The 14,730-nt window shown below is 33.5% G+C and overlaps 1 protein-coding gene across 1 annotated transcript in view; it reads left to right on the plus strand.

The window, feature by feature from the left end:
• Positions 1–14,730, plus strand: part of LOC107582280 (neurobeachin-like) — a 288,543-nt gene that overhangs the window by 111,160 nt on the left and 162,653 nt on the right. Inside the window, exons 15-19 of the mRNA XM_016268046.1 lie at positions 7,783–7,862; positions 9,230–9,292; positions 11,190–11,287; positions 11,783–11,875; positions 14,433–14,541. Of these exons, the coding sequence (XP_016123532.1) occupies positions 7,783–7,862; positions 9,230–9,292; positions 11,190–11,287; positions 11,783–11,875; positions 14,433–14,541 (443 nt within the window). The remainder of the gene's footprint in view (positions 1–7,782; positions 7,863–9,229; positions 9,293–11,189; positions 11,288–11,782; positions 11,876–14,432; positions 14,542–14,730) is intronic.

Genomic DNA, 14,730 nt, shown 5'->3' on the forward strand with positions numbered 1-14,730 from the left:
GTCATTTTTCATAGATCATGGCTTTTAACTGTGTACCTCTCACTCTTTTTTTCTATTCTTTCCTGTCTTATAACACACTTTCAGGTGCACACTCTCTTTTTCCTCTCTTCTAATCGGTTTTGTTTCTCTTTCCTCATGCCACAGCTTCCACTGTCCTCTCTGTAAAGATTTCCTGCTGAAGTTGAAAGCACCCACAGCTAGAATCTTTTAGACTTTCATGTCCTCTGAATAATTCACAAATATTCTCTGAATAAATCACTCGTTTTGAGGTCAGAAGTTTATGTTTTATGCTCTCGACCATTTTAGAACAATTTAGTTGTTTGTTAAAACACAGAGAGGTAAAAATTGCCTCGTGAGAACATTCTGCATAAATTGGCTATATAGAATTCATGTTAGACAAGATGGCATTCAGTGACTTTAATAAGCAGAAGACTGACAGATTAAAAGGATTTCAGAGACGCAGCATGCTTGCACATTCACTGTGGGACTGGGAAATCGAATTGTTCTCCATTATTCCTTTTATTCTGCTCCTGCAAGGTTTTGTGATCTGGATTCTGTACAAAATATTAGCCAAGCGTAAACATAGCTGAATTTGCATTAAATGAAGAGTCAAGAGTTATAGATTAGCATTTAGCGCCAAGGATACACGGCTACTTTTGAATATTCAGTGCTTATTTATGCCGAGCTTTTTGTTGTCTTTTGACAAAAATATCCTTTAAATATAGTTAACAATTCATCAACTGCATCTCATTTTAGCTGACAAACACTTTAAATTAGGGACTAATTCTCACTGTAAACTAGTTGCTTATTAGCATGCATATTACTAGTATATTGTCTGTTTATTAGTACTTATAAAACATATATTAATGCCTTATTCTGCATGACCATATTTTAGATCCCTTTATCATACCCCATACCAAAACTTAACAACTACCTTACTAACTTAAAAAAAAAAACAATAATAAATAATACATTTATTTATCACAAATAAAATAAATATTCATAATAATAAATAAAATAATTTATTTATCATCATGATGTAAATTTTTCATTATCATTGACACACACACACACACACACACACACGCACATGCACGCGCGCACACACACACACACACACACACAAACACACGCATGCGCACACACACACACACACACAAAGTGTTGTTAACATACATTTCCAATCAAACGTTTAGGACTGGTAAGATTAAATAAAAAATTCAGTAAAGCAGTAATAATGTGAAAAATTATTATAATTTAAAATAAATGTTTTCTATATTCATATATTTTAAAATGATTTATTCATGTTAAGGCAAAGCTGAATTTTCAGCAGCTATTTCTCCAGTCTTCAGTGTCACATGATCCTTCAGCAATTATTCTAATATGCTGATTTGATGCTCAAGAAGCATTTCTTATTACTATCAATGTTAAAAATAGTTGTGCTGCTTAATAATTTTGTGGAAAACGTGATTTTCAAACTTGTTTTCAAAGTTGGAAAGTTCAGAAGAACATTTTTACCAAAAATCTAATAGAAAGTTCAAAAGAAATAGATATGGAATAAAATCTTTGTAACATTATAAATGTCTTTTCAGTCTTTTGATCAGTTTAAATGTGTCCTTGTTATATATAATTATTAATTAAAAAAACTATAATAATCTTACTGATCTCAAACAGTTGATCGGTAGTGTATTTGTCTGTAAATTTGTTGACGAGGCGCTATAGAGACACGCGGGAGAAACAGCTGCAGATAAATGCTGAAATTAATCGACCACATGTTCTTCTAACGCGTTGAGCTCACATTGATCCATCATGGTCTATTATTCTCTGTGCCTGCTGCTTTTCAAGATGATTGTCTTTCATCTTCTTTATTCTTAATAATCTTCAATAGTAAGTGTGTGTGATTACTGTGTTATGTTCATTAGATTTCCAATTGGTCTTTATCACAATCTGAAATTATTCTAGTGTGTTTCACGTGAGCCTGAAGAAAGAGTAACTAATTATCTATAGTAATAGCAAATCTTCACAGATTGTCATGATTTGCTTCTCTCCAGTGTTTTTGCCATCTTTTCTCTTTTGCTATCAATAAAAGAGGCAGAAAACCTTCCACTGCTAAATTAGTGAGCATGGTGAGGGTTTTTTCCACAAAGCAGTAAATGGGTACGCTTGTAATCTGGCTTAGTAGTGGATTGGATAACTGATTTTGCTGAAGCTTTTTTGTGTTATTGACCCTTGAGCCTTGTTTCGATTCCACACAGATTCAGATCGCTGTAGTTGGCTGTTGCGGGGGTGTCCCGGGAGTGGAGATGGCGGGTGACTTAGCATTGGTCGTGCCAACTATGGTTTGTTTTGTTTTGAAATGAGAGTCCAATCTTACTTTTTTATTCCTAATGGTCAGTGGCAATGCTGTTTTTGAGGATGCCAGGCACTGGAAAGACACTTAAAGCAATTAAAATTGTCTCATGCTGTCTATGGGTGTAGAAGCCAAGTAGTGAAATATAGTTTCATGTGGAGGTTAAGATGTTGTAAATAACATGAGTTTATGTGCCAGAAACCTTTTTAATACAAGTTAATACAAATGAACCTATGTCAACATCTATGGCAGTATATTTTTGGGGTCAGTAAGATTTTTTAAAATGTTTTTGAAAGAAGTCTCTTTTGCTCTGCAAGGATGCATTTATTTAATCAAAACTACAGGAAGGACACTAATGTACATGTTTTCTATTTGAATATATTTTAAAATGTTATTGAATTTTCAGCAGCCTTTACTCCAGTCATAAGTGTCACATGATCCTTCAGAAATCATTCTAATATGCTGCTAAAGACACATAATTATTATAAATTTTGCTGTACTAATTTCATTTCATTTTCATTTATTGATTTATTTTTCAAGACTCTACAATCAACTTGGTCACTTCTGATATATATATATATATATATAGATAGATAGATAAAAATTATATATATATATATATATGTATACACACACACACATATACATATATATACTGTTACGGGGCTGACGAGACGTGAGACGTGCGGATCCATTCGCAAAGCTTTTATTGTGGAGAAGACAGAGACATGGTCATGAAGCAGGCAGGGTCAAACTGAGGCAGACAGGTATATGGCGGGCAAAAAAAGAATAATCCTAGGGCTAGCGTGGGTCGATGAACTGCAGACAGAATCAGAAGGGGCAAGACTAGGGGAGAAATCCAGGAAACCAGGCGAAGATCAGAAACCGAGAAAGCGGCTAAGGCTAAGGCTGGGAAACGACTGAGGGCTCTGTAGTGTAGCTATCACTAGGGGAGTGATAAACGCTGAAACAATACTCGGCAGAGGGAAGGGATCAGAGTGAGTGTTAAATAGTGAGGGAGTGATATGAAACAGCTGGGTGCAAACAGTGTGAACAGCTGTGTGCAATCCGTGCTGAGTGCAATCAGTGCAATGCATGATGGGAAATGTAGTCCGGGGTGATGTGCAACAGTGTGTAGTGCGAGAGTCAATGAAATTGGAAGTTCATGGACCGGATTCGTGACAAATTCTGTGTTTTTCTGTCAATATGGGGTGCTGTGTGTACATTAATGAGGAAAAAAAATTAACTTAAATGATTTTAGCAAATGGCTGCAATATAACAAAGAGTGAAAAATTTAAGGGGGTCTGAATACTTTCCGTACCCACTGTATATATATCTAAATATATTAGTTATTCATTCAAAACATTGGTCACCTCTGATTAATTTAATCTTACTGACCCCAAACCTTATCTATCTATATATATATCTATATATCTATATATAGATATGGTGTATATATATATATATATATATATATATATATATATTAGACATATTAGTTATTCATCTAAAACATTCATAAAGCAGATCTTTGGTGGAAATAAAACCAATATCAGTAATTATGATATTATTGAAGAAAGTAGTACAGATTTGTTAGCACTTTCACTCAGATAATGAATTTCTTATTCTTCAGGCTGACATTAAACAACACATGCATTTCAAAAATATGATAAAAACTAAATAGATATCTAAAGAATGTAACAGTGTACATACGCACAAGTGCAGAAGATGAAGGACTTATGTTATCTCGAAGAACAGCTGGCACTGAGATTAATACACCATCATGAACCTCCAAACCCCTGTGACACACAAAGAAACACTCCAACATGTTTCACTGTCACTCCAGGTGAAGAGGTCTTAGAGCAGCTCTCCTAAAGTATGTAAAAGAATTTGTCTCTGGCTTGCCAAGTAGGTAATTCTCTGTGGTGGTCCACACTGATTTATTCTTCATTTGTCAAACTTTTTTTTTTGTCTTTTCCCACAAAGAAATGGATTATAGAGAAAGCAGTATAACATAATGAAGTGTTCAATTACTGCAACAAAGAGTTCTGTTTTACATTGGAGTCACATCAGCTAACCACAAACCTTTCTCTCTCACACACACTCTCTCTCTAAAAGCAAGACCTCACAAATTAAAGTCATGCATCACTCCTGCCTATTGTTTTCAACAGCACAGACAGTCTTTCCTCAACAGTGTCTTGAAGAAAGACTCCCTCAAGAAGCATCAAGCACACAAACGAACAGTCCTTTTGTGCATACTTAACTTTAGTTCTTGCATATAACAAACCTCAGTACTCAAGACACTGATAGAGCTGTCTGTAGATAGCTGTGCCATTAAATCTGCTGTGTTGTTTGGGTAGCTAGTTGAGTAAACATGTTGATAGATTGACTAACTTAAATTAGCTTTGCGAGATTGTAACTACAATTGGTTCTTAAGAGAAAATGGACTGTAGAAGGAGACAGTTTATGTTAAAGGAATAGTTCATCCAATAATGAAAATTTATAGAATTAATAGCATTACATCACTTGCTCACCAATAGATCCTCTGCAGTGAATGGGTGCCGTCCGAATGAGAGTCCATAAAAACATTACAATAATCCACAAGTAATCCACAACACTCCAGTCAATCAGTTAATGTCTTATAAAATTAAATGTTGTGTTTGTAAGAAACAAATACATCATGTTTTTAACTTCAAACTGGTTTGTCCAACTAAAAATATGAGTCCTCTATTCATAATTTTGTTTTCTTTAGTGAAAAAGTGATCTTGTCTGAATCAGGAGAGATGGACTTTTTAATTTAAGAAAGTATCATTAAGGTTTATGGTATTTTGGCAAGAAGTGAATGATTAAAGTTAAAAACGATGGCTATTTTTTCTACAACGACACAGCTTTTCACTTCACACAACGTTAATTGATGGACTGGAGTCGTGTGAATTATTGTGATGTTTTTATCAGCTGTCTGGACTCTCATTCTGACGGCACCCATTCACTGCAGAGGATCCACTGTGAAAGTGTGAAACACATTTATGTTGCATTATGAATGCATTCAGACATGTTTGGGTGTTCATGTACTTATGTAAAGTCTGTGTTTGAATGCTCAAGCGCACACAGTTAATCACTTTTGTTAATGTTTAGTCAGCCAAAACCCAAGTCCAGTTCTGCTGTGTGAAAGCTTTGTGTAAAACTCCAGGGGCTGAATACATTTTCCTCCTTTTGGCTTCGTTTTCCCATTTTCCTGGCTTCAGAAGATAAGCCGTAGTATGACTCCAAACCCAATTACAGCATATTTACTGTGGCTTGCATTAATATTTACACCCTCTGAAGGGATCGTTTTTAATAGCATTTCTGTATATGTCCTGCAGATCCATTTTGATATGACGCTTTCACATATACTGCTGTTTGGGCCGATCTTAAGGATAGTGCACTGTGTAGGGGAGTGTGAGAGAACATATTCATTGATTATCTGTTTGACCCCATGCCAGATTCATTATTCTTTGCAAATAAGAGACAGCGTTTGCAGTGAGTGTTCATATTCACAATCAATTAAATGGTACAGGAAGGAGTGTTATTAAGTAAAAGAGATATCAGTCTTTCTATTGATCTGTTTAGCTTTGCTTTAATCATGACTTTGATCTTCTAATGTGATCCAGTAGACAGGCAAATTAATTAAAAATACATTTTTGCCCTCTTGTTTTGCTCAATTTGGAGATAAACTTGGCACCAATCTACGGCCAGTTGCTCCAAAGTCTCTTAGATTGCAGATTTTGCTGTTTACTAATGAAATAGTTTTAATATTAGTTTTAGTACTATAATGGCAGTTCAGATTAATGTGGAAACTAAGGAATCTATAATGATTAAGTATTTCGAGAAAAATGCATGCTTTATATAATCACTCAACATATTGACTGGGAAGGTAACATCCCATGATCTTACTTTAAAAAGTGCTTGCTTTAAAAATGATCACATTGAATGAAGGATGAAGACAATGGATGATCAATTGCAGACTCTTAAACTAAACTAGACAATCTGTTAAATAAAAGCAATGCTAATCTTGTCAATGAAATGATTGATGAAGATGTTTACTGCTGTTCTTTCGTGATCGATATTGAAGGCAGTGCAGAAAGATGCATTTTGACAATAATTAAAACCTGTTTGAGCTGGAAGAGCTGAGCCCTGGTAAACTAGTGAGTTAATTAGTTCACTCAAATGCATTTTCTGCAAATGATATTAATCAGCTGCATCTACAACACAAACATAGTATTACGATTGCACAGACAATGAAGCTTATACACAGAATTACATTCTAGATGTGTCAGTCACATTGCAAACATGCTGCAATATTGTAAACAGTCTCTAAAATTTGAAAAAAAAAAATTATGTGACAATACTTATATTCATCTATTGTTTTAAGGGCTTTTAGGATGTTTTATGTTGCCAGACTTAATACATGTTTAAGTTAACATGTTTTTACAGTATTCAAATTGAAAATTTGTTTGGTTGAAAATTTGCTGTGCTATAATTGTTTTATTTTTTTATTTAGTCATTTTGCACATAGTTGCCAACTAAAATAGTTTAAAAAAAGTAAAACGCTAAAATCATTATGATAATATTAACTAAATTTAAAGCATACTTTTGTCAAAAGACAAAAACTAGGATGAAAACAAAAAAACTTACATTTAATATATTTAATGAATGTTTGGATTATTTAATATTCAATAAATATTTAGCTGAATTTTTATAATGAGTGACTGGACTGCCTTAATGTATTCAGAAATATATAGTGAAATAAAATCTGGATATGTTGATCTTTATTTTGAGGTAAAGGGAAAAACAGCTCCAGTTGCTTAAAATTATGCTTCACAATTCTTGATGAATGAAACCTTTAGAGACATGTCACTTTTCTAAAAATTGCTGGTCGCTGCTATCAATGAATAGGGAAAGAGACATGTTAAATGAAGCGGAGTTGATCACTTCAGACAGTGTAGTAACGAATGATTGGTGGTGAGCAGACCTCCTGAGATGAATCTGTGCATATGACAGCTAATCAATTTGTGTTTCATTTTATATCAATGCTTAGACCATTCGCAGTAAAACAGCAAATGAAAAGCTGTCACACATGCACACTGTGCTCAAAAGGAGCTCTAAGAGGATGAGAGACCATCGCAGATGTTGCTGAAATGAACTGTGGCCTGTTGAACTCTCGCTGTCTTCCCGTCTGGAGTTAATAAGAGCTTGGCTTTTCTTCTGAGAACTCTGACCTCTGTTAAGCTCTTCTCGACTGCCAGAAGTGGCTGTCCACTGACTGCGAGCAAGACGCTCTTTGACACTGTTGCTATGAATTTAATGCCAATATCTGTGAAACATTAAACATGACATTTCTGAGATGTAGTGCAGTTTGTTGTAACAGTTCTACTGTGACTTTGTGTTGCTAGACGGTCCTCGGCCCTCGCAGAAAGAGATCGCCTCCCTCAGAGCCTTCATGCTGCTCTTCCTCAAACAGCTCATACTGAAGGTGAGCAGCATTTAATGTGTTCACATATTGTGTAACTGGATAATATTTAGCATATGCATACAAATAAAAATACAAATATAATGACTTGACATCTGTCCTCAGTCTTACCACCCATATTAACTATAGTTTAACTGTGGTGTGTAGCAAGACCATAGTAAATACTTATAATATCAGCCATATCAGAAACATATCTGCAGAAATACATTGAATTTTAAGAAATGTTAATGAGAGATGATATCCTAATGTTTGTATCCATGCTCATCAATATACTGTATTTAAATATATTTTGGAAGTTGAAATGTCCTGCTCAATATAAAACTTTTTTTATATATATAAAAAAATGCAAGTTTTATTTTTTTTATAATTATTTTCTAATTGTTTTATTATAATTTTATAAAATAATTATTATAAATAAAATGTAAAAAAATGGGAAGCTGAAATATCCTGCTCAATATAAAACTTTTTTTTTTAAAGAAAAGAAAATAAATTTTGTTTTAATAATTGTTTTCAAATTATTTTAATTACAAATGAATAATTATTAATTATTGTTTACATTTGTTGTTGTAAAGCAGTTGAAATCGATTTAGGAAGGAAAAAAATTTATTATTTATTTATTTATTTTTGGTCACACTATAAGGCATTGTTATATGAACGAGTGAAGGCAAAAAATTTTATTAAAAATTATCAAAAAATTTAAAGAAATGCGGGCTATGTTACAGGACCTGAGATATAAACTTTTCCTTAAACTTATACATTCATATAACTTTTAACCTTTCATTATATAGTTTTATAGTGATTTTAATTTTAATTGTGTGCCTGTCACAAATACACAATATTAAATTATCAAAGTATAGAGAACAGCAGCTCTAGAGCTGTTGCTTTGGCAGGTTTTCAATCTCATTCACCAGCCCCAGCTGTTTACAATTTTCTAACAGGACCGTAGGAAAAAGTGTACACTTGTTCAGACCAGTGCTAACAAATCAAGAAATCTGTCAGGTAGCCAAGGCACGAGCAAACAACAATTAGCTCTCAAGCTGCCTGTGCTCTTGCAGTAATGGGAAACGTGTGCATTTGTCAGCACCGCTACAACCAGACAGTTCACGCTGCTTTCCTAATAATAAGAGACAGCTTGTAAAAGTCAGGACCCAAATTTGCTGTAAACAGTAATTTCAGCAAACACAAACAGCCTCAATGAATTTGAAATCATTGTTCATTTTGTGTGTTTTCTTCTCATTTCTATTTCTATTTCATAGTCTACCAGCATGCCGATGGCAGTAGCAGCTTATAAGTGCAGCTGGGTGTTTAGCAACAGCATATTGCAAAAGTAGCATTGTTCAGCATTTTCTTTTTTTTGTTTTATTCATCAGGACCGAGGTGTTAAAGAAGATGAGCTTCAAAGTATTCTCAACTACCTGCTGACCATGCATGAGGTGCGTCTTCACCATATTACAGTTTTCCCTCAGCAGACCCTTTGAATCTGACATACTGTATATCTGTTTTTACAAGATTTTTCCTTTTCCTTTAAGTTTCTAAATGGGCCCAGTTTTATGCCCCTTTAAAACATTCTATTCGATATTATTTAAATGATTAATTTGGGCCAGGTAGTAAAGAAAAATCACCCAAAAAACAGAAACATATAAATTATGTTCTTTTGGAGTTTCAATTCATCAAAGAATCCTAAAAAATCCAAAAATATGAAGCAACACAACTGTTTTCAACATTGATAGTAATTAGACATATTTATAGAGCAAATCAGCATATTAGAATGATTTCTGAAAGATCATGTGACACTGAAGACTGGAATAATGGCTGCTGAAAATTCAGCTTTGACATCACATGACAAAAAAAAAAATTAAAACATTAAAACAGAAAGCGGTTATTTTAACCATTTAAGTGCCACCCCCATTTTTGAATATAGATGTGAAAGTGCACTATTCAAACTTAAATTGTTATAATTCATGAAGCTTTGGAATACAGACCTAAGGTTGGACTCTTTTTTTAAGAAGACAATCTGCAGATTATTGCAGAAGTGGAATCATTTCAAAATATTAAAGTATCAAAAAGTTATAGAAGTTTAAATTTACTGTAAAGAAAATGCACTGTACCATTTTTATTTTATTATATATAAAATAAATATTTTTAAAAATATTTTTGAATCCAAAACTGCTACAAAATGAAAGCCTTATGTCGAAATAAGTTATGTTCCAAATTTGAAGTTGATATGAAAAAATATATATATTTAGGGCGTTATACCACAAACAGCCACTAAGTGCCACCCCCATTTTTGAATATAGATGTGAAAGTGCACTATTCAAACTTAAATTGTTATAATTCATGAAGCTTTGGAATACAGACCTAAGGTTGGACTCTTTTTTTAAGAAGACAATCTGCAGATTATTGCAGAAGTGGAATCATTTCAAAATATTAAAAGTATCAAAAAGTTAAAGAAGTTTAAATTTACTGTAAAGAAAATGCACTGTACCATTTTTATTTTATTATATATAAAATAAATATTTTTAAAAATATTTTTGAATCCAAAACTGCTACAAAATGAAAGCCTTATGTCGAAATAAGTTATGTTCCAAATTTGAAGTTGATATAAAAAAAAATTGAGGTTCCTGAGAGATCTTATTTAGGGCGTTATACCACAAACAGCCACCGGGTGCCATCAAAACTCCATTTAATTTTTTTAATGCATTTTTCTGTCACAAATATCTAAATATCTCTGTCAATATTACTTCTATCACAAAATACCACCAAATATGGAATCTTGAGACTCAGACCTTTCCGATGATATGTATTTTGTCAAGATTATAAAAAGTTTTGATTCTAAAAGAGCATAATACATTTTGTAATATAACACCTGACTCCACCCACTAAGGGGGAGGAGACCAGCAAAAGATTTTAAAGTACCATTTCCATGGTAACGCAATGTCCGATTTCAAAATGGTTTTCACAGGATGAATTTTGAGGTTTTAAGCTTTCAAATGATATGTAATTTATGATTATTACTAAGATATGTGACAGAGAAAAAAGACAACGAAAAAAAAGAGCGCCAACGGACCCACCGGTGGGCCGGTGGCACTTAAGAGGTTAAATTGTAATAATATTTTTCAATATTACTGTTAAGAAAGTTAACATTTTTCAGTCACTACGTTTTTTCATATGCCCATTATTTAGTAGTTTTCATGCTTTACTATTATTCTAAAATGTCGAAAACAGTCCCATTAAAGAATAGTTAGGCCTGTACAAACTTTTGCTTTAGTTTTGGAGCTGAATAAATTTGACACGGTTGCATTAAATGCTTATGTGTTTTACTGTGATCAGGATGAGAACCTCCACGATGTTCTTCAGCTGCTGGTGGCCCTCATGTCTGAGCACTCTGCCTCCATGATTCCTGCCTTTGACAAGAGGAACGGCATCCGGTAAGATCTGACTTCACTCCACACACACACACAGTCAAATTTCATTATATTTCATCTAGTCTCTGATGATGGAGTTTGCCTAGATGATACAATCATGAATTATTCACGAGACTCGACATAGGAATTGCAATGATATTTTCATATTTATTTATTTTTTCTGACAAGCAGGATAAAGCTCACACCCTGCATGTCAGGCTAATGAAATATAGATGGATTTGATAGAGTTATTTGCTTTTTGAAGTTTTGGGTTTGGCTAAAAATAACTGATATGACTTTGATAAACAGCTTCATGGTGCTTTACACAATGCCATTTCCTCTCTAGTATTACTTATTATTGTCTGCCAGTTTCTAATTTTTTAGCAGCAGCCACATGATGAATTGAAAAATAAATTGTTTGGCACTTTCCCACTGGTTCTTCGTTTTTGACATGAAATGTAGTGAATTCATTCAGAATATTTCTCTTTTTAGTTTGAATTTAATTTAATTTCTTTTCAGGGTGGTGTACAAACTACTGGCTTCCAAGAGTGAAAGTATCCGGGTTCAGGCTCTTAAAGTTCTGGCATATTTCCTCAAACACTTAGGCCACAAGTGAGTGCATCCATTCTTCTCTTTCCCAGAGACATTTTCACAATGAAGTCTTCCAAGAGTCATTCTTTTTTTTCTCAAGTGTATCTGGCAAGGTCAAATTTGTGCTTGCATAAGGACAGAGTTCTCATCAGTAATGTGTTTATGAATTGAAGTAGTCTCTATATGGCTCCAGGGCTTTTGGTACCTATAGTGAGATAATCTACCCAGAAGCCTTTTTTTTTAACTAGTGTGTGATTATGTATGCTGCTATTTGTAAGTGTGTATATATATCTACATATGTAATTTTAATTAATTCATTATTATCAATAATAATGTTATTAAGTTTAATGAAGTCCCCAATGCTCACTAAGGCTGCATTTTTATAAAAATACAATAAAAACAGCATATTGTGAAATATTATTACAATTTAAAATAACTGTTTTCTATTTGAGTATATTTTAAAATGTAATTTATTCCTGTGATGGCAAAGCTGAATTTTCAGCATCATTACTCCAGTCTTCAATGTCACATGATCCTTCAGAATTCATTCTAATATGCTGATTTGTTGCTAAAGAAACATCAACAGTTTTTCCTGCTTCTTTATTTTGAATTATTCCAAACATTTGACCACTAGTGTATTCTAAATTATTATTTGTAATCATTAGAAATATGTACTATTGTTATTACTATTTTATTGGAATTGAAAGATAAAAATATAATTTAATATAAAAATAAAAAATGTAATAAAACATATATATAATAATCACGATGTGTAATGCATATTTTGACTAAAACATTTTCTGTCATTTTAATCTTTTTATTATTTAAAACTCGATGGATGCAAACCAAAATATACCATTATTCATAAAAAAATTAATTCGCCTGGCATCAGTGCAAAAACAGCTTCACATTATGCAAAACATAAGACTCAAAAAACTGTTATTCACTCTGGATTCTGACTGAAGGAGCCAGATAGCTGATAAACACACATACGACCTCATGTCATTTGCATTAATGTACTAACTGTGACATTGCTCAGCAATCATAATCAACTTATCTTTGCATTATGTTCTGTATTTTGCATTACATAATGTTTCTATGTTGCCCTCACATGTAAATAATGTAAAGCATTCCTGCCCACTGATGCAAGTATATGTACCACGGCCAGCTCTTCTGGAATTTGCCACTGGCTCTCTGATGTCTCTACAGTATAGTGGTTAAACATGAGATATAATTTGTTTTGTGTAAATCCAACGGGCAATCTTTGGTCTCATTAATCTATTATTTGTTCCAGCTTAAATAGTCACGTTATATTTTATGTAACTTTAATGCTGTAGCGCTGCCTTTGTACTTTTGACTGAATTGCCTAACAATTTTGGTGATGGCTTTTGTTGTTTATTAAATATTATTATTTAATAAATAATATTTTATATAAATAATAGCAGTATTTAATAATAGTATTTAGTATTGGGAAGCAGTGTGTGTGTTTTTGATGGTGATTAGTTACATTGTAAAACTAATGTTTTATTGTGAATATGAGATTGAGCTGTCAGATGCAGGTAATCACATTCGCTCAGTCCATCTCTCTCTCACATAATACTCTACTCTACATAATACAGTGAGCTTTTAATACAGTAAGACAATAAGTTTTAAATGAAGCAACTCAACGTTCCTTTGTTACTAGTTCTAAAGTGACGTTTGGGCTCAGCTGTTAAACTGTCACTGAGATTTGAATCTGTGCTGGAAGTAGTTCTACACAAAAGCGGGTTTTTAAAGACACTCTGTTGTTGTTTCTTATGTATTTACATACTTGTGCTGTCGAGCTGTTGTATAAACGCAATATCACACTCGTAGCCGTGTAATATGGCTATATGTATATCGGTACGCTGTGATTACCTACGGCCAAATCATAGCTGTGCCGATATACAGCCATATCACACTGCTGCTTGTGTGATATTGCTTATATTTATATATATATATATATTTATATACAGTGCATTAGTGTGAGGGTAAGTTCATACGTGAAGCTTCCCTAAGATTCCCTTAAATTAACACTTAGAAAAATATAAAGGCCATCTGAACTGTTTTTAGAGCTTTACAAGCCCAATGACATTTGCAGACTTGTATTGCTGTTAGCCTAGAGTGCACATAAAATCCACATTTGCTTTTTGTCATCATTAGTGTATCCATCGTTGAGTGGTTACCATCCTGCATGCTCACAAGCACTTTAAAACATACTCTTTTCTAGTTGTCATTTTACTGTACAGTCCCCATTTGTCTGTACCTGCTGTTGGGCAGGACTGCATTTAGGAGGCTTAGCATCCTGACAGTGCCTCAGCATGATGCGCTGCTGGATGGTTTGTGATTGTGAAAATCACAGCTCTCCCAGTATGAGACCGTAAAGGTGGCTGCTTCGTTATTCTGTGGGAAAAACTGAAGGTACCTGACACCATGCAAAAGGTGTCAAGCTCAGTCGCCATTAAGGCCTGTTCCTGCTAGCTTGACATTAGCTGTGAGGTGTATGAAAGTTTGCATTCTAACTACAGTATGTTTTCTGTTTGTGTGTGGTTTGTCACAGGAGGAAGGTGGAAATAATGCACACAAACAGTCTCTTCACACTTCTTGGAGAACGACTCATGCTGCACTCCAACACACTGTCGATAACTACGTATAATACACTATATGAGGTAATCTAAAATGGTTATCTCTGTCCTGGATGCTAATTGGTCAGTATAGCCTTACAGTTAAGCTAAAATATACAGCTTGATATAAAAATATACAAAACTAAAATATAAAACTACTAAATATACTGTATAGATATGAAGTAAAACTCTGTTTGGTGCTTAATTTATTTTATATATATATATATATATATA

This window comes from Sinocyclocheilus grahami, unplaced genomic scaffold (genome assembly GCF_001515645.1).
Source record: "Sinocyclocheilus grahami isolate Dianchi unplaced genomic scaffold, SAMN03320097.WGS_v1.1 scaffold42.1, whole genome shotgun sequence".
Taxonomy (NCBI): domain Eukaryota; kingdom Metazoa; phylum Chordata; class Actinopteri; order Cypriniformes; family Cyprinidae; genus Sinocyclocheilus; species Sinocyclocheilus grahami.